General features: G+C 41.2%; 1 protein-coding gene across 1 annotated transcript in view; it reads left to right on the plus strand.

The window, feature by feature from the left end:
- CLVS1 (clavesin 1) overlaps nt 1–20125 on the plus strand; it is a 175213-nt gene that overhangs the window by 143021 nt on the left and 12067 nt on the right. Inside the window, exon 5 of the mRNA XM_038579380.1 lies at nt 2451–2686. Coding sequence (XP_038435308.1) covers nt 2451–2686 — 236 coding nt within the window. The remainder of the gene's footprint in view (nt 1–2450; nt 2687–20125) is intronic.

Below are 20125 nucleotides of genomic sequence, written 5' to 3' on the forward strand. Positions count from 1 at the left end.
AGGGGCCAGTGGCCAATGGGATATGCAGAAAGCTGCACAGTCATGTCGGTCCACACACAGGTGGCCGATTGAATTACATTTTACCCTAAAGTATCCATTTGAACTGGCCTATCACTGAGCCGATTTCCGATTAGGGTGTGCCCAGCGGCTTGACTAGGGTGGGGCAGTGCCCTAAGCAATGAGCAGGTCATGTGGGGGCGATACAGGAGGTGGCAGGTGCAGCACAAAATGGAGTTAGTCCTGCTCTGCTTGTCCAGGGGTAGGGGATTTTTGTCAAATTTCCTGGGTCCCACAGTATATACAGTGGAATATTACTCAGCCATCAAGAAGAATGAAATCTTGCCATTTATAATGATGTGGATGGAGCTGGAGTATATTATGCTAAGCCAAATAAGTCAATCAGAGAAAGATGCATACATTATGAATTCACTCAAATGTGGAATTTAAGGAACAAAACAGATAAACATGGGGGAAAAAGAGAGAGGCAAACCATAAAACAGACTCTTAACTATAGAAAAACTGAGGGTTGCTGGAGGGGAGAGGGGTGAGGGATGGGCTAAATGGGTGATGGGTATCAAGGAGGGTGCTTGTGATGAGCACTGGGGTGTTATATGTAAGTGATGAATCACTGAATTCTATTCTGGAAACTAATATTACACTATATGTTAACTAACTGAAATTTAGATAAAAACTTGCAACAGAAGAAATAAATATCACAAAAAAATTGATAGTAGAAAAAAAATTTTTTTTTAAAAAAAAGAACTGGATGTATTGGCAAGTGGGTACAAATATTTGCTCTAAACACCAGGGCTAATATTTATCTCCAGCTTTTCCATGCTTCAAATACTACAGTTTCTCCTGAAAGGTGCTTTGCAAAAGCCAGAACACATACATTTCTTCAAAAGCAATAATTCTAATTAAAATTGAGATCCAATGTCAGAAAATATAGTTTTCTGAAGTGCTACAGTATTCTTCTGAAGAATTTTAGCATTTAGCTTCTTGTTCCTTTCCTTTATAAATGATGGCATTACATCATAAGTTAAAATCAATACAATGGAACAACATAGTAAGTGTATGCTTCTGTTACATAGTATATTATAATATATAGTATATAGCATAATTGATACAATTTTATGGTATATTATTATACTATATTTGTTATTATTATTATTTTTAAAGATTTTATTTATTTATTTGAGAGAGAGTGAGCAAGCATGAGTAGGGTGGAGGTGGAGAGGGAGAGGAAAAAGCAGACTCTCCGCTGAGCAGGGAGCCCACATGGGACTTGATCCCAGGACCCCAGGATCATGGCCTGAGCTGAAGGCAGACACTTAACTGGCTGAGCCACCCAGGTGCCCCTATTTTTAAGTATTTTTTAAAATCACATTTACATTGCATAGTGGTGTGTATATGTATACCTGTGTATGTATAATCACTAGTCCTTCACTTGGGTATAACTTCTGTGAGTTGAGCCTGCAACAGGAAGAAGTGTGGGAACTGATATCATTCCACAGGTGGACTTTACATAGATTTTCAGAAGTCAATTCCTAAATTGTAGGAAATGGCATAATTATTGACTTATGGCTTAACCACTTTGTGGATTTGTCTAAAAATAATTGTAATTTGGGGATGTTTTCTCCCCTGTTTGGCCAGTTTCCATCACCATCCATTTTGTGTTTAGAAGATGCAAACTTATTTGGGTGTTAGCCCTCAATCCAGCCATAAATGGAAGATGGCTGTAAAAATCTTCCTAAGTTCTCAGGCCATGGTTTTCAGTTCCACTACGAATCAGTGGGGTTTTTATCTTGTGCCCATATCATCCTGGGAGCTGGGAATGTATTAGAAGAGTAAGAAAACATCATCCCTTTTCCTGAGTGTTCTTTTCTTCCTGTGGGCAAGTAAGATGTAAATGAACAAATCAGAAGAATTAGAAGTCAGCAAATAATAGTTAATTGGGGGCAGCAGAGAGGAGACCCAGAGAGTGCAGGTGTCTCTGAGAAAGATTAAGGAAAAGGCTTGGCAAAGGCCTGGAAAGGATGGGGAGATGGAGGAGGTACAGAGGGCAGAAAGCCCTTGAGGGTGATGTTAGCCACAGAATAATGTGGGGATGCATGTGGAACATGATTGTGAGTTTGCTTGGTCTACATCACTACCCTTTTTATCAGCAGGGATAATTAGGAGATTACTATATGTGTAAAATTGGGCCATGGCCAAATAATACCCAATTTGTTCATAAACTTCATTTTTTAAGGACTATTAATTCAGCCCCTTTTCTGAGCAGTAAATTAACATTTTATGAAGATTAAGCTGCAGACACAAAATTGAATGCCTCTTTAAACACCATGATCACCAGCAGCGCATCCAATTTGTCATTGCTAAATTGTGTATTAGGCTAAATAGTTGCTCGTATGTTTTGGATTTTTTGTTGATAATTATTTTTTCCTTTCCAGATTTTCCTGCACGGAAACAACTTAAACAGCCTTCACCAGCTAATCCACCCTGAATTTTTGCCCTCAGAATTTGGAGGAACCCTTCCTCCTTATGACATGGGAACTTGGGCTCGGACATTACTTGGTCCAGATTACAGTGACGAGAATGACTATACTCACACTTCCTACAATGCAATGCACGTGAAACACACATCCTCCAATCTGGAGAGAGAATGCTCACCCAAGCCAATGAAGAGGTAAGATCCGCGTTATCACAGCTTCTTAGTCAGAGGTCAATAAGCATTTTTGATTTGGGTCCATTGTAGGTTAAGTAATTGAAGACCTTTATGTGCACAGAACTTGAATAAAATAAATTGCAATACATTCTCAGCTGATTTCACTAGAATTGAAAGCAAATGGGGCTTGGCTGGCCCAGAAATCGACTTGTCCCTGTTGTATTAAATAAAGAGTCAAAGACTGGACCTCGCTCATGTCATGATTACAGTGCTAGTCTCTAGGGAATCTGAGTTAACACACACAGAATGAAATGTTGGGCCTTTGAGATACCCTGGATTGAAAAAGCAACTTGCCAGAAACATTCCTATCATCTATGCATTTAGAACTATTTATTGAGCATTTACTTGCCTATAGGCACTGATAGACCCTGGAAACACACATGAAAATAAGACATCAAAAGAACAGAGAAGTATGGCTCAGGAAAAATCTGTCAAGTAAGACTTTTGTCAACCTATTTATAAAGTGAGTGACATTGGAGCTAGGTTCTGAAGGATTAAAATCAACAACCCAGGCTTAAAAAGGAGGAGAAGGCATTCTAGGCAGAGGGCACAGACAGAGGCATGGAGGCTTCAGAGGGATGGGAAACTCTGGTGTGGCAAACAGGTGCTCAAGAGTTGTGGGATGGAAGTGGATGTGGAATGAAGTTCTAAAGATTGTTGCATCTGGGTGTGAAGTATATTGCATGCTGGATGTAATGGAGTGCCATGAAAGAGGGTTTTTAAAAACTGATATACAAAGAACCTATGAGTGCTTTCTCATTGTAAAAATTAAAACCCTATTTTTAAGGTTATAATCCCCTTCAGCTACTACCCTCAATCCTAACCCCAATTCCTCCTTTTTAAAAAATTTTATATATATATATATATATATATTTTTTTTTATTGGAGTTCAATTTGCCAACATATAGAATAACACCCAGTGCTCATCCCATCAAGTGCCCCCCTCAGTACCTGTCACCCAGTCACCCCCAACCCCCGCCCACCTCCCTTTCCACCACCCCTTGTTCATTTCCCAGAGTTAGGAGGCTCTCATGTTCTGTCTCCCTCCCTGATATTTCTCATTCATTTTTTCTCCTTTCCCCTCTTTTTCCCTTTCACTGAGCCAATGAAACTATAGTACCACATCCTACCTTAGAAAAGATAAAAAGAAAAAGATAATACTCCATTTCCTTGTGCAGATAGGTACACCGGAGCACATGTGAGGTGACCTCCAGGAAACAATGAAGATGAAAATTGTCAGCCAAGGTTCAGACCATGTGCGTCTTCATGACCTCCCATGAGTTTACTGATTTTCCATTTCCAACACTGGTGCAGTGTTTACCTACCCTCGTCTCTGGGAGACAAGTGTTCAGAAAGATTCCTATGATAAAATAGCTTTGGTGACACAGTTTTTAACACTGCGAGACTTCTCAGGACCTTGACTATGATAATTAGAGGAAGAAAGAAATTTTTAAAATCTAAGCACTAAGGAAAAAAAGGGCATATCTGTGCACCATTTATACTTTTTAAACTACAAAATATTGAATATGTATGGAACATCTGCCATGGGCAAGACACTATGTGTTTAGAAGAAGCTAGCTGCAAGGCTATACAGAAAATCCCTGGACTCAGTGTCAGGGGGCTTGAGCATTAGTCCCAGGTACTTCACATAAGCCAGTAATGGGCAAGGGGATGGGCAGATATTTTTATATTAGTGTTTATAAGGCACAAAACTTAACAGAATTTACCATTTATGACACTAAAATTTAAATTAAATAGTGAGTAACTTTGTTTTTATTAAAAATAAAGACCTTAGGATCATTCCATGAAATAATGCTGATTACATTATGGTAACATGAGCTTGTAATTACTTAATAAATGCAATGTTCTCTCAAGAACTTGTATATATACCTTGTGGGGGGCAAAAGAAAAGGTCCTTGGTAGCAGAAATTCTGATGATCCCTAGGTGACCTCTAAGGATCTCCTCTGGTTCTAAATCCTGATGATAAGGGGAATAATAAAATTCATGTTCAGACATAATTTTAGTATTTTATATAAAATTTTCATGGAGGTTGCTTATCCTGCAATCAGGGGCAGCCCGGGTGGCTCAGCAATTTAGCGCTGCCTTCAGTCCAGGGTGTGATCCTGGAGACCGGGGATCGAGTCCCATGTCGGCCTTCCTGCATGGAGCCTGCTTCTTCCTCTGCCTGTGTCTCTGCCTCTCTCTCTCTCTCTCTCTGTGTATGTCTCTCATGAGTAAATAAATAAAATATTAAAAAAAAAAAAAAAGCTGTCTGCAGTGGTACAGACCAGAGGAATCTACTCAAGATCTACAAGAAGATGGTAGAAAATATAAGCTTCCTCTCCTGGTCGCCCTGGCAGAGGCCTCCTGCCTTTTGGCCCTGGAGGGGACAGTGTTTTGATCTGGTCCATTCCCCTTCTCCTTTCTATGCCAATCCTGTTTGGTCCAGAACAGCATCCAGCCCCTCTGCCAGGGCAACCACACCTTAGGTCTAGAAAACCAGATGCTCCCTTGCTGGCCAAGATGGTGGTTTCACATGGCAGAGAGCCTGGCTTTGCAGAGCACTCTCACTTTTTCCCAGAAATGCCAGGAAAGCTTTCTATTTCTTTGAGATCCAAACCACCCTGTCTGCAGGGCAATCTGCACTTGGATGGCTCTAGCTCCAGGAAAAGGCCCCAGTTACTTACTTGGAATCCAGGTCTTAGGACAACATGTCCATGAGGTTTGTTACCAGTAATCTTTAAAAAAAAAAAAAAAATATATATATATATATATATATATATATATGTATATATATATACACACACACACATATCTGTATATATTCCAATATATACACATATACATATGTATATATACATATATACATGATATAGAATATATAAATGTCTAAGTATATGTACACATTTATAATATATACATATATGTATTTTTAAGCATAACTTCTCCAAAAATGACTAATCATCCTCCAGTAGTTCAAGAGAGTGTGTTTCTCAGTGTATGTGTGTGTCTGTATATATATATGCCTTTTAAATAATATCTATAGCCATTTAGAGATTAAGGCTAGAACCAGAAAGCAATTAAACAATCTTAATAATTGAAAAAGATATCACAAAATCTGTGCACTGATGAAAAGATCATGCACTTGCTCATGAAGCAAAAACATCAGGCCTGCACCCCCAAACCTGAAGCAAGACTGCTGGGTCTCGACCCCACGTCATCCTCTCCTCCTTCTTAGGTGGCAAAAAACCTCTCGGGTTTGGATGTATCTGCCCGTGTGAATCAGGGGTACACTCCTGCCTAAGAAGTCTTCATCATACAGGACTCAGGGGCAGGAGTCTGGGTCACAGGTGCCACCACTGAGCTACTGGAACTCATAATTCTATAGTCACCTCACTCTGCGACATCTTATTACATGAACTAATCAATTGTCTGTATTGTTTAAAGCAGTCCAATTGGAGTTTTATCTTATTTGCAGCCAAAATCATCAGTACTATTACAAAGCCTATTTACTGTTACTTGTTGGACAGTTTTATTAAATTGGGCTACCTACTTTCCAAGACTAAAACATAGCCCACTAGTAAATTAGATAGGAGGAAACAGAGTGCTTCCGACATACATAGTTCCAGGAACAGAAAGTGACAACTGATGGCCTAGAAGCAAGGAAATAGACTAAATTGCAAAATAAAAAACAGAAACAAGAAGGTAAAAATACAAAGTTCAGGGTCCTTTAGTATCGGAACAGAGAATGCCACACACTCAAAAGCCCATAAAAGCATCATTTTTTTAAAGAACAGACCGATATTGAAATAATCTATTTAGGAAAATTTCCATCCAAACTAATAATTTTTTAAAGTTTTTCTGCTTAAAGGTTGAATCATATTTATCTGAAAGAAGAAAAGAGCTTGTTAGAACCACTAATCCCCCACTGAGAATTTTATACATCTTGGATTTTACTCTACACGTGCTAAAAAGTGTTGTTCTGAGCCACTTGGAACTCAGAGGTCACATTATAAATAGTGACTATGTTCCAAGGATAATCCACAAAAGCCCACTTGACCCCAAATGGACCTGAAGGCTGGTGGGAACTATGGTGACAGGGATTGGGACTCTAGGCAGTGTCTACCCATTGGAAGGTGGAACGTTATCCCACAGGACAGACCCAGGTCATCTGACTCAGACCAAGGAGGTACTTTCTAAAGCCATGCTCTAGGGAACATGCTGCCCCATTAGCTGCCTGCCCATCTCTGGACAATGCAAACTGAGGATGGCTGACAACCCAGGCTGGAAAACAGACACCACATCAGGTGGGAAGCTCGAAGAGATGACCTTTAAGATCTCCAGTTCTGTTTTTCATTTCCCCAGCTCCCAATGGGTTCCGAGGGCTCAGAGATAGTAGGAATAGTGGCTGTTCTGTCTATAATTTTCTCAGTCACCACAGATCTCCATCACTGAAGCACTTGACAACAGGCATAGTCCCACAGCTGGGTGGTACCTCCTTGCTGCATCACTGCTGATACCAGTTTCCTCACTGCCCATCCTGCTGCTGCCTAAAATCCCCAAGCAATGGGGCACCTGGGTGGTGCACTCGGTTTAGCAACCCACTCTTCATTTTGGCTCAGGTCACGATCTCAGGGTTGTGAGTTCAAGCCCCGCATCAGGGTCCACGCTGAGCACAAAGTCTGCTTGTATTTCTCTCTCCCTCTGCCTCTCTCCCACTAACATAAATTTAAAAAATAAAATAAATAAATAAATAAATAAACAAATAAATAAATAAAATACCCAAGCAATGGCCCAAGGATGTCACCACCAATGAAAGCAAGAATGAGCAGGACACCTTGATGGCCTTGGTTGGGTAATGAGATGTGTACACAATTACCAAGCTTCCCTGGCATAGTCTTGGATTTTGACTTCAACATCTTACCTTTTCCAAAACCTGCCTTTGTCCAAGAAGACTTCTCTAAGGGTCTTCCTGGTTGAAATTTAGTGAATGTTTCCTTAGAGTATTGAGCAGCTTCTTACACCTCCTTTATAGTACCTCTTCCATTTCACTATTTTTTATATTCCCCAAATGAATGAATGGAAGAGAGCTAATTTCTCCTGACTTATAGGATCTTATAGCCAGGTAAGGGAGATAAGATTTATATATATTATATCTAAACATGAATTTTATTATTCCCCTTATCATCAGGATTTAGAACCAGAGGAGATCCTTAGAGGTCACCTAGGGATCATCAGAATTTCTGCTACCAAGGACCTTTTCTTTTGCCCCCCACAAGGTATATATACAAGTTCTTGAGAGAACATTGCATTTATTAAGTAATTACAAGCTCATGTTGCCATAATGTAATCAGCATTATTTCATGGAATGATCCTAAGGTCTTTATTTTTAATAAAAACAAAGTTACTCACTATTTAATTTAAATTTTAGTGTCATAAATGGTAAATTCTGTTAAGTTTTGTGCCTTATAAACACTAATATAAAAATATCTGCCCATCCCCTTGCCCATTACTGGCTTATGTGAAGTACCTGGGACTAATGCTCAAGCCCCCTGACACTGAGTCCAGGGATTTTCTGTATAGCCTTGCAGCTAGCTTCTTCTAAACACATAGTGTCTTGCCCATGGCAGATGTTCCATACATATTCAATATTTTGTAGTTTAAAAAGTATAAATGGTGCACAGATATGCCCTTTTTTTCCTTAGTGCTTAGATTTTAAAAATTTCTTTCTTCCTCTAATTATCATAGTCAAGGTCCTGAGAAGTCTCGCAGTGTTAAAAACTGTGTCACCAAAGCTATTTTATCATAGGAATCTTTCTGAACACTTGTCTCCCAGAGACGAGGGTAGGTAAACACTGCACCAGTGTTGGAAATGGAAAATCAGTAAACTCATGGGAGGTCATGAAGACGCACATGGTCTGAACCTTGGCTGACAATTTTCATCTTCATTGTTTCCTGGAGGTCACCTCACATGTGCTCCGGTGTACCTATCTGCACAAGGAAATGGAGTATTATCTTTTCTAAGGTAGGATGTGGTACTATAGTCTCATTGGCTCATTAATTTTCCAAAAAAGATTTGAGTCAGCACTGAAAGAGAAAGTCCAAGCCTGGTGGTAGTGCAGCCATGGCTCCTTTTCAGAAGCCCAGAAAGTTCCAGAGCAGAATACCACATTTTACCTCCCTTGGGCAGCAGGTGAGCTTCATGGAGTCATCACTACATCCCAACACCCAGGCCCAGTGGAGTCGGTCTGAGGAAATGTAGAGCCAGAATGACTTTGACGAAGCACAGAAAGGTGTTCTAACTTGCAGAGTCAGGGCCCGGAGCAAAGGCCATGCCCACCCAGCCCATGTCCCTCCGACAAATATTTACCAAGCACCTCCTCTGTGCAGACCATGGGCCCTTGTCTTTCATGGAATCACAAGACCAGTGTCAGGATTGCACCTTCACCTCAGTGCAAAAAGTAGCAGGGATCCCTGAGGGGCTCAGCAGTTTGACGCCTGCCTTTAGCCTGGGGCCTGATCCTGGAGATCCGGGATCAAGTCCCATGTCGGGCTCCCTGTATGGAGCCTGCTTCTTCCTCTGTCTGTGTCTCTGCCCCTCTCTCTCTCTCTCTGTGTGTCTCTCATGAATAAATAAACAAAATCTTTTAAAAAAAATAGCAACATTGCACCACTCATGCACATGAGCACAGTCGTAACATTTCAGTTGTTTAATTCTGTACCGACTTTCTAAGATGGCCTGACATAGAGATGACTCAGGTGGCTTCACTATGTATTTACATTTAAAGATGTTTGTCTTCAGGCTTTTGGTTTTTGCTGTTTAGCCATGTGATAATAGTGTTCATAGAGTCAAAACAGTCATGCCCCTTGAAATTTCCAGAAATGCCTGGGTGGGTTTTGGGTGCAGCCTGATCATAGACAAGGTTTGGCTAAGTGTGTGCAATAACTCCTGCTGTATTTATTTATTAAAACATCAACACTTATCTGGGATCCCATACAAGTATTTATAGAGAAAAAGCCCTTAGAAAACCAAGTGGAATCTCTGCTTGCACCAGTGAAGAATGTCCCCAACTTCCAGAGAGATGATCCACCTCGGTCTACGCTATGTGCTGGGCAATCAGAGAGACCAATGCTTTGGGATCTTGGCCAGCTGGCCTGGGTGGTAGGATTACTTCTGATCCTTTTGACCAAATGCCTCCACTTTTATGTTTTCTAAACACCCTTCCTAGACGAGGTGAGGAAGATGTCATAGAGACAGTATAAGCCATTTGATTTGGGGGAAGGGAATAAGCTGGGGGAATGCCTGAGTTGGGTTCAGATTTCTGAACTGAAGAAAATTTTGGCTCCTGTCTGGGTGGTAAAAGTCAGTTTAACTGTTTTCAGCTGTCAATAGAATTGGCCATGACCTTGGCAATCTTCCAGCAAGCGGTCCTCTTTTTATGGGATGAATGTATGCATTTGCTGGATAACTACTCGTTTCCGGCAGAAGTAATGCATCATCATGAAATACAACCCATAGGAAAAGAATGAGGGGTGGCAGTGTGGAACAGAAGGACCCTTGTGTTCCAAGCAGTTAGGGCAAAAACGGTCCGTTTTACTGTGTGGCCTGGGAACAGATGTTCCATATGGATGTTACGTTCAATAAAATCACATAATGCATCATTTCTTAATGAATGACCCACAGTCTCTACTGCCCTCTGAGATGTCTCGTGACTTCTACTTCACACAAGATTGAACTTCTTAGTTTCAAGGTGTCACTCACTCCTACTTAGGCAGCTGAGATGTCTGAGATGTCACTACTTCCAGAAGCAAAGACCTCTCAGTAAGCCATAAATGCTCAGCACTTTATGTTGCTTATTGGATACTGGTGTGTTTCATGGATGCCGGCAAGAATTTGTTAACATTTCTTAAAGAACAAAGAAAAATAGCTGTATAGCCTCATCACTACTTGTGTGTCTGGCTAAGATGGATCTCCCACTTTTCTACAGCTTTCTTTTCTGTGGCAGAACTGAAGGGGGGCATCTCCTTGCAAGCACATCCCATATAGTCATGTAACATCAGAGTGAAAGAAAATCTATACAAGGAATTTGGTCAATAAGAAAATGAATAGGGCTGGATAAAACGTTGTGTTCAGGGCCATGTTTTCTCTTCTTTTTTTTAAAGAATGACATGAAAAATTAGGAGATGAAGAGTTCGAAGCTCCTGGCAAAGCAACAGAGCAGGTCTGATTTCAAGGGAAACAAACAGATGTGGCTAAACTGACCGTGTAGTTTCCAGAGCAAACTGTTTGATTTTTCACTATGTGTGTCCTTGAAATGATTCCTGTTTACCGAAGCACCATGATCAGATGCGACTTGCTGGAAAGGGAGATGTAGTCTGGGCAAGAAAAACAAAGAACATTTCTTTCTTGTGAACATATTGCTATTGGTAAACAAACATTTCGCCCGATTCCAATAAAGCTGATGCTGTCTGTGGCCAACATCTAGCCAGCAATGAATCTTGCTTATAAGCTTTGATAATCATATGGATGAAAACAAATATTTGGCACAACATGTGATCAAAATCTCTTTGCAGTGTCGTTCTTAAAACCGATGTGCTGCTTGTACACTACAAGTGCCTATTTAGGAACCTAAGGGAAACCTTGCTGTACATATCATTTGGGCTTAAGGTATCCAAACTGTAGTGTTTGAGTTTTATGTTGAGGCCACAGAAGAGTATTTTTGAGCTTCCAGCGTCTCATTGGAAACTCCTTCATGGTCCCACTTCAGTTGTGGCTGTTGTGTTCCTGCTACTATGGTGACCAGCCCCAGGGAGCCCTGCTTCACGTTGCTCTGCTGCTCCTCAAGACTGGCATCAGGAGGGCATGTACATGGCACTGCATTCTAATTATGGTCTGCTTGCTTCAGCTTTGTGACTTTGTGACTTCCGTGGTGGCACATCTCTTTGCCTCTCTATTTGTCTTTTTTCCTCAATCTTCCCTTATCAGAGTAGATGTAGGTTCTGATCATTTTCTTCCTCTGATTTTTCTAGTTATGTGACCTTGGATAAGTCACTTAACCTCACTGAGTCTTGGCTTCCTCAAGTATAAGGTGGCTATAACCTCAAGGGGGTCGCTGTTAGGGTTGAATGGCAGAAAGGGAAGAAGTCTGCAGAGCACCACAGAAGAACAGTACAATAAGTGGCCAACTCCTCATTCAGCAGGAGTTATTCCCCTGAAGGCAGCTCTTCACCCTCTCCATTCCAGTGGGTTCCTGTCCTTCCCATCTGCTATTCTCTATCGCTGAACTGTTTCCTTCTCAACAGGAATCACAGTTCCACCATCACATATTTGTTGGTTTTACTCGTGTATGAAATTTCCCTTCTATATATTATATACTCACCGAGGGCAGGGATTGTGCTCTTTTTTTCGCCAATATGTATCCTGTGTGTCACATATTCCCAAGTATGTAATAGATGCTCAGCACGTATTTTGTGAAAAAGCAAGGAAGGAGAAAGGGAGAAACTGCAGGAGAAAAAAAGAAGGGAAAAAGGAAAGAAGGAAGGCAAAAAACCCAGATGGGGAGGGAAGAAGGAAGGGAGGAAAGAAAGGTGTAACAGTAATTGCTGTTAGGAATAGGGTACCTTCTAGAGTGATGAAGGAGTTGTTGCCAACCATCCATAATAGAATAAGACAGCGACATGGTCTTTGTGATCAATGTTTGATTAGAATTTAAAATTGTTTCTGAGTTTATTAAAAACGGGCTCATTAGTCTTATTTTTTTCTCCTAGTTTCTAGAATTCCATTAATAACATTTACAATATTTAACTTTTTAAAGACTTTATTCATTTATTCATTCAACAAATATTTACCAAGTGCCTAGTAGGCATCAAGATACAGGAAAAAGTAGTTAAGAAACTGGAATTTGAAATCAGATCCTAGTGGTTCAAATTAGTAGTCATGTGACCTGAGCAGCCATCTCTCTATGGCCTTGTTTTCCTAATTCTAAGGAAGGGAGGGAAATCATAGATGAGCCTTATTATGGTGCTGCGAGGATTGCATGGAGCAAAGATAAGTTTTAGCTGCTGACTGATAGCCTGATTATCTCCTGCTCTGAGTCTGTAATCTTTTAAGAGAGAAAGACTTTAAACACATTACGATACAAAAGGCTGTTTCATTATCACCATGACAAGTGCTCTGAAAAACTTCAGTGTACCATGAGGGTGCATAGTGGGGACCCCAACCTGTGGTGAGACCATACTGGTGGTGAGAAAGGGCTTCTGGGAGGAGATCCCACATAAGCTGAGGCTTGAAGGATGAGAAAAAGAGTTTCCCAGGCAAAAGAAGGAGTGATATGGGAGCAGAAACCCTGCATCTGGAAAGGGCAGGGCCACTTGCAGGAACTACTGTGTTCTAACAATTATAAGATGCTTTTTTTTACATTAGAAACTCCTGAGATCAGGACATGTTCTATCATTGATGACTTCCCAGAATCAATGAAATACAGAATTTGAAAAAGAAGCAAACTTAAAAACATCAGAGAGGTTAGAGAGCAGAATGTAAGGGGAAGAATGGCTGGGGAGGTATACAGGGGCCTGCTGTGCAGGGCCACGTACGTCTTGATAAGGAATAGGGGACTTATGAGCAGTCGAGAGACACAGAAAGATTTGAAGCAGGAAAGTGATGTGAATATATTGGGTTTATTAAAAATCTCATTCTGTCTGTAGTGAGAATATTCAGCTGACATGGGAGAAAGTAAGCATGAGGAGGCCATCGGGGGCTCCTGAGACAGTGAGGGCAAGAGATGATGGAAGCTTGACTATAGTGGTGGGACAGAGGCAGAGAGAAGAAGACAGACTCAAAAACATTTGGTGGGTATAATAAGACCTAATGATCTAGTGGTTTTGGGGACATCTGGGTGGCTCAGCAGTTGAGCATCTGCCTTTGGCTCAGGTCATGATCCCAGGGTCCTGGGATGGAGTCCTGCATCAGGCTCCCCACAGGGAGCCTGCTTCTTCCTCTGCCTATGTCTCTGCCTCTCTCTCTGTCTCTCATGAATAAATAAGTAAAATCTTATAAAAATTATCTAGTGGTTATGGAAAATAAATAAAAGAGGTTTCAGGAATGACTAGAGGTCCCTGGCACATGTACCTGGATGGAAAGCAGTCCCATTTGGCAAGATGGGGAACTCTGGAGGAGGTGCTGACTGGGGGAGGTTATGAGTTCAGGTTTGGACATGGTTGGTGTGAGGACCTATGTGATATCCAGTTGGAGTAGTCACATAGGCCATTGCATAGAAGGTTCAAAAGCTCAGAAAAGGAGATTCTAGAATGAATATAAATTAGGGGCTCAAAAGCATAAAGAAAGGAATGCATGTCATGGGAATGGAAGAGAATTCCAGAGTGACTGAGCATCCGAAATGGTAGGAGGTAAACCAGATGTATGATGTCCCTGAAGCCAAGGGGATAGAGTGAAGCTTCAGGAAGGGTGGAGTGGTCAACTCAATTGACTGCTGCTAGATACTGAGTAAGATGAAGATTGAAAGGTGTCCATTGGGTCTCATGACTTGAAGGTCACATTGGTAGCCTATAGTGAAGTTATATAGTGGAGATGAGATTGCCTCAGAAGCAGATGGGAGTTGAGGATTGGAGATAGAGAATAGAACCAATTATTTGGGGGTGTCTGGGTGGTGCAGTCAGTTAAGCCTCTGACTCTTGGGTTTTGGCCCTTGTAGTGATTGCAGTGTCGTGAGATTGAGCCACCTGTGGGGCTCTGCACCTGGCACAGAGTCTGCTTAAGACTTTCTCTCCCTCTCCCTCTGTCCCCTTCTCTCTCTCTCAAATAAAGAAATAAATCTTAAAAAAGAAAAAAGAAACAATTATTGTGTAAAGTTTGGGTGTGGAGATGGAGGAGATACGTGTATCTGGGGAAGTATGTGTGTGTTTTTACTACAGCTTTTGTTCTATTTTTCTTTTCTTCTTCACTATTGTCTTCCTCTTCTCTTCATCCTCTTCTTCATCTTCTTCCTCTTTTATTGAAAATGGAGAGGGGAGGATATTTCATGGCACAGAGCCAGTAAAGGGGGAGAACTTGAAGACATAGGAACATAATTAGTAACGTCAAGCAGGTGAGATGGTTTAGGACCCAGAACCTGACTGAAGGTTTCTGCCTCTCACTGTTGAAGAGGATCCCTTGACAGTAACCAGACAACTGGATTTGGTGGCCTGAAGCTAGGGGAGCTCAGCTCACATGGGTCTGTTGGCTACTATTTTCCCCAGGAGGTAGGCAAGGCCTACCAGAGAGATCAAAGTGGTGTGCAGGAGGTGGTTTGGGTAATGAGGCACAGAAGTGCATGAACTAAAGTGTGTGCAAATTGGGAAAGGCTTGAACTTGCTTTGGGAGAAACATAGAAGGTATAAAGCAGTTTTAAGAGGTGAAGGAGGGAGTGGTGATAATGGGTATACAGTGACCATTATACTCTTGGGTAGTGTGAGCCACATTTCTTATTAGCTACCAGGCTGACATGGAAGAGCCACATTGTTGAGCCCATCCAAGGCTGGGTTTTGCTGGATTTTATGAGATAGTTCAGCATCTGGCCAAGAGGAAGACTAAGGGCTCGACCATGTAATCTCAGTTTGTAGGAAGAGAAATGAAGCTGACAGGAGCCTCGTGCATAAGGAGGTATGGGTGTTGGCCTGGGACGGCCACAAGCAGACAAAGGCATAGAGTTACTGACCCAAATGCTCAGGAGTCCACCATCCTGTCATTTGGCATATAAGGAAGAGGATAAATGGTGGACTGATAACTTGGATGATGCCAGTGGAAGCAGGAACAAGACCACAGGTAGGGGTTTAGCTTTGCAAAGTGTGGCAGATTGCATGTTTGCAGTTTTGTTTCTCAGGGCCTTGCTCAGAAGCAGGCCAAAAATAAAGGGCCAGTGCATACTTCTTGAAGGAAGAATGAATGATAAAGAAGCTGTGGTCTATGTATACGATGGAATATTACTCAGCCATTAGAAACGACAAATACCCACCATTTGCTTCCACATGGATGGAATTGGAGGGTGTTATGCTGAGTGAAATAAGTCAATCGGAGAAGGACAAACATTATATGGTCTCATTCATTTGGGGAATATAAAAAACAGTGAAAGGGAATAAAGTGGAAAGGAGAGAAAATGAGTGGGAAATATCAGAAAGGGAGACAGAACATGAGAGACTCCTAACTCTGGGAAACAAACTAGGGGTGGTGGAAGGGGAGGTGGGCAGGGGTTGGGGGTGACTGGGTGATGGGCACTGAGGGAGGCACTTGACGGGATGAGCACTGTGTGTTATTCTATATGTTGGCAAATTGAACACCAATAAAAAATAAATTTATAAAAAAAAGAAGAATGAATGAATGAACAGTTGGGGGGGTATATTCATAGAAATATTTTCAGAAGAATTCACTTACCTCAGGTGTGTATACCCTTGGTTAGTCTTCAGTGTTTGATGAAAGTCATAATTCAGGCTATAGATCTGCTTGCATTATTGTAAAGTCTGACTTTTGTATTATTTTGAAAATCAGCCTGTACCTTTCCTTTGAACCAAAGTAAAGCAATAATCCAAGTTAAATCATAGTAATCTACTTGGTAGCTCAAATTAGAGACATAAAGCACTCTCCACGTTGAATAGTGAATTGCAGTGTTGAATATGGAGGGATTGGGAAGGTATCTGTGGATTGGTCACAGGAAGAAAACACTGCATTCTTCTTACTCCTTGTGGAAGGTAGACAAGGTGGGATAGCTGGTCCCCACTACGGATACACAAAGGCACTGGAGCTCCATCCTTATGAAGCAGCATGTCCCCTTTGCCTGGTCCCTCTTCATCACACCACTTGATTCATTTGCTTCCCAACACTTGTCTGTTTCCCAAACTTCCCATTTGCTTGTTTCATTGCCTGGTCAGCCCCCACCACCTCTGCAATCAAGGGTCATCTGACTGGGTCAGTCCTGTGTCCCAGCGCGTAGACCAATGCCCGCTTGGGAAGTCAACCCCTGAGTTGGGGCATGTCCTCTCGAATGTATGAACAGCTGCAGAAGTGACAGACAGGTGTTTGTATATTAACTTTCCCTCTCTTTCATGTGAGTACCTTAAAGCCAGAGATTTTTTTCCCTTCCTCAGTCAGCATATAGCACATGTTCAAACCTTGTGAAAGAATTTATTGTATGACATAGACACTGACAAAATGTGAAGTTAAATCAGGATGGCCTCAGTTCCCCAAGCCTGAATTTCTGAAATGTTTTCCTGCCTCCCACCCAAATAATTTTTCAGATACGAAGACAGATACTCCTAAACTGAGTGTGATTCTCCAGTAATAAGTAAGACATTTCACAAACTTATTTAACTCTTTAAGATATTGAGTGAACTAGAAAACAGAATCAGGAATTTGGTTTGAATGAGCCATACCTGATGAATCTTTACAGCTCTGCTGTAAAATGAAAGCAGGTTTCTGCAGTGTTAGCTTTGGACCAATGCTTTGCAAATTTTAACATGCATGCAAAGCACCAGGCTCTTTTAAAATACAGCTTCTGATTCCATAGGTCTGGGCTGAGCCTGCAAATCTGCATTTGTGACCAGCTCCCAGGTGGTGCCCATGCTGCCCATCCGAGCACCACCACCACACTAAAAGGTACTTAAAAGTGCCAGGGCCCCAGACTATACTATTTTCCCACATACCAGAGTATTGGATACACATGCTCCTGGACTTGTCCTGAGCCTTCTTGAAAACTGAGCCTTTCAGGTGTTGAGAATTTTAAAATGTATAGATTTTTTTTAAAGTAGTTCTCTTTAAAAAATAGATTTAAAATAGATAACAAAGGATGATTATTCCCATGTTATAGATAATGTGGCTAAAGTACATAGAGGTTAAATGACTTAGCCCAGGGGCACCTGGGTGGCTCAGTCAGTTAAGCATTTTCCTTCGGCTCAGGTCATGAGCTTAGGGTCCTGGAACGGAGTCCTGTGTCTGCCTCCCTGCTCAGCAGCAAGTCTGCTTCTCCCTCTTTCTCTCCTGTGATCTCTCTCTTTCTCTCAAATAAATAAATAAAATCTTAAAAAAAAAAAAAAAAGAAAAGCAAGTTCCTCCGTCACACTGGCCTCAATCCCCATTTTAAGTGGGGAAGATGTAGACATTCAGGAAGAAATTTGATATGCAGGCTCCTAGAGTAATATCAAAAAAGACCCATTAACATACTGTCATTTCCGTCAAAAAATAGACTTATGAAAGGCAGTTTTTATCGAGAACTCTAGCCATCCTCTTCAAACTCAGAACAGAATGAGTCATCCTCGTTGTCTTAGTTCTTGACAGCTTTTGGTATTTTTCTACCTGCTTCCGGACATTATATGCTAGTTCTACCAAAGGGGCTCCTCTGAGGGTGTGCACCACCAATTTCAGAGGGAGGAGAATAATTAGGAACAATTAGGGTTGCTCTGAAACTGACTGGCAGCTCTTTGTACCGATCTAATTCTGATGAAAGATGACTGCATTCAAAGCAGGTGGTGCAAGCACCTGCAGCCATTTGCAGTGATGCTATTTTAAGTTATGATTGGAATAGAGAAAAAACTCTCCAGAAATAATTGGCATGCAAAAAATGTATTATTTTAATGCTCCTGTGACCATCTCAGAACACCTGAATTCACATCGAATACCTACAGCAGTGCGTTCCATTCCTCAGAACTTGGTAAACCTACACACACACACACAGAAGAATATGGAATGATTGTAGGAGAGCCAACTGGTTCAGATATTGACTGGATCCTAAGACGTCTATAGACCTCACCCTGACACTGGGTCCCATGAAGGATTTGGACACAACACTAGTTATGACCTTGAATATTCTCCTGTTTCAGGTGTCCTAAGGTGACTCTGCTTAATAGGGATTCTTTAGTAAATTGCTCAGTAAAGTTAAAATTCCTCTGTCACATAAATAATCTGCTGCATCTCTGTTTTCGAAGTTTGTCATCTTTGGCTTTCTTCGGTGGGCAGACAAGGGCTGTCCCTGCCATCAGCCAAGCAGAGTGTTAGTTGTTCATGCTCAGAAGAGGAGAGTCAGGGATGTATGAGTAAGATGGTAAACAACTCCAGTTTAAGCCATTTCTCCTCAAAAGAGCTCCAAGCACTTCATTATATCTTTCATCTCTCAGAGCCCTGTGGATGGTAATGTCCTCTCCTCATTTTACAGCTGAGAAATTGGGAGTTACTATGATAGGAATGCAGAGCTTCCTAAAGAGTGATAAACACCTTTGTAGAATGCAGCTGCCACTTTCTACCACGGCCTCCCCGGGCTCTCTTCTCTTGTCCCTTCCTCCTGTGTCCAGGGACCTGGACTGGCTCATCTTCTGCGGCTGAGCTCTTTCCTCTGCCACACCCAAGCTCCTCCCTGTCCCCCCTACTCGACTTTCTCTATTGACCCAACTGTGTTTCTGTTTAGGCCTCCCCAGCTATTTGCATGAATGCTGTACATTTAGAAGAAAGAATTTTGAAATATTATTAGGTAATGGTTACTATAGATAAAGCTAAAATCACATTAGCTATAATCCTTACAATATTTTTTTTTCCCAAATGAAGTTCTGCTACTTTCCTATTTTCATTCACTTGCCTAAAATCAAGGTTTTTATAAATCATAGATGATTATAGTGTTAACTTTCAGATCCATCAATAGTAATAGGAGAGATTCTTCTCTGAGAACTTTGAATATTACCAGTTTCTGATATATATAATGTCCTTTAGTTTCTTACTAAGTTTTTGGTATTTTTAAAATTTATTTATTTATTTATTTCCTTTAAAGATTTTTATTTATTTATTCATGAGACACACACACACACACACACACAGAGAAAGAGAGAGAGAGAGAGGCAGAGACATAGGCAGAGGGAGAGGCAGGCTCCAAGCAGGGAGCCCGATGTGGGACTCAATCCTGGACTCCAGGATCACTCCCTGAGCCAAAGGCAGACACTTAACTGCTAAGACACCCAGGCATCCCAGTTTTTAATATTTTTTACAGTGTAGAATAATGTTTAAGAATGTAGATTGTAGACCTATATTTGGGTTCAGATTCTAGTTCCACAACTAACTAGGAACATTAATTAACTTCTCCGAGGCACAGTTTCTTGGTGTACAAAATGGAATTAACAATACCTACCTCGGAAGATTATCTCGAAGTTTAAACAAGGCTGATGCAGGCTAAATACTACTTAGTGCAGAATCTGGCATGCAGTAAGTGTTCAATAAATGGTTTATGGTTGTTATTGATTATGATGGTGGTGGTGGTGACAATAATTATAACCAGCTGTGGAGATGGGAGACTCTCCTGTAGGTGATAATTCTAAAAGTATTCAAATAAAATGTGTGTTGAAATCTCTTTCAAAGCATTTTGACAGATTTC

This window comes from Canis lupus, chromosome 29, assembly GCF_011100685.1.
Source record: "Canis lupus familiaris isolate Mischka breed German Shepherd chromosome 29, alternate assembly UU_Cfam_GSD_1.0, whole genome shotgun sequence".
NCBI classification, from domain to species: domain Eukaryota; kingdom Metazoa; phylum Chordata; class Mammalia; order Carnivora; family Canidae; genus Canis; species Canis lupus.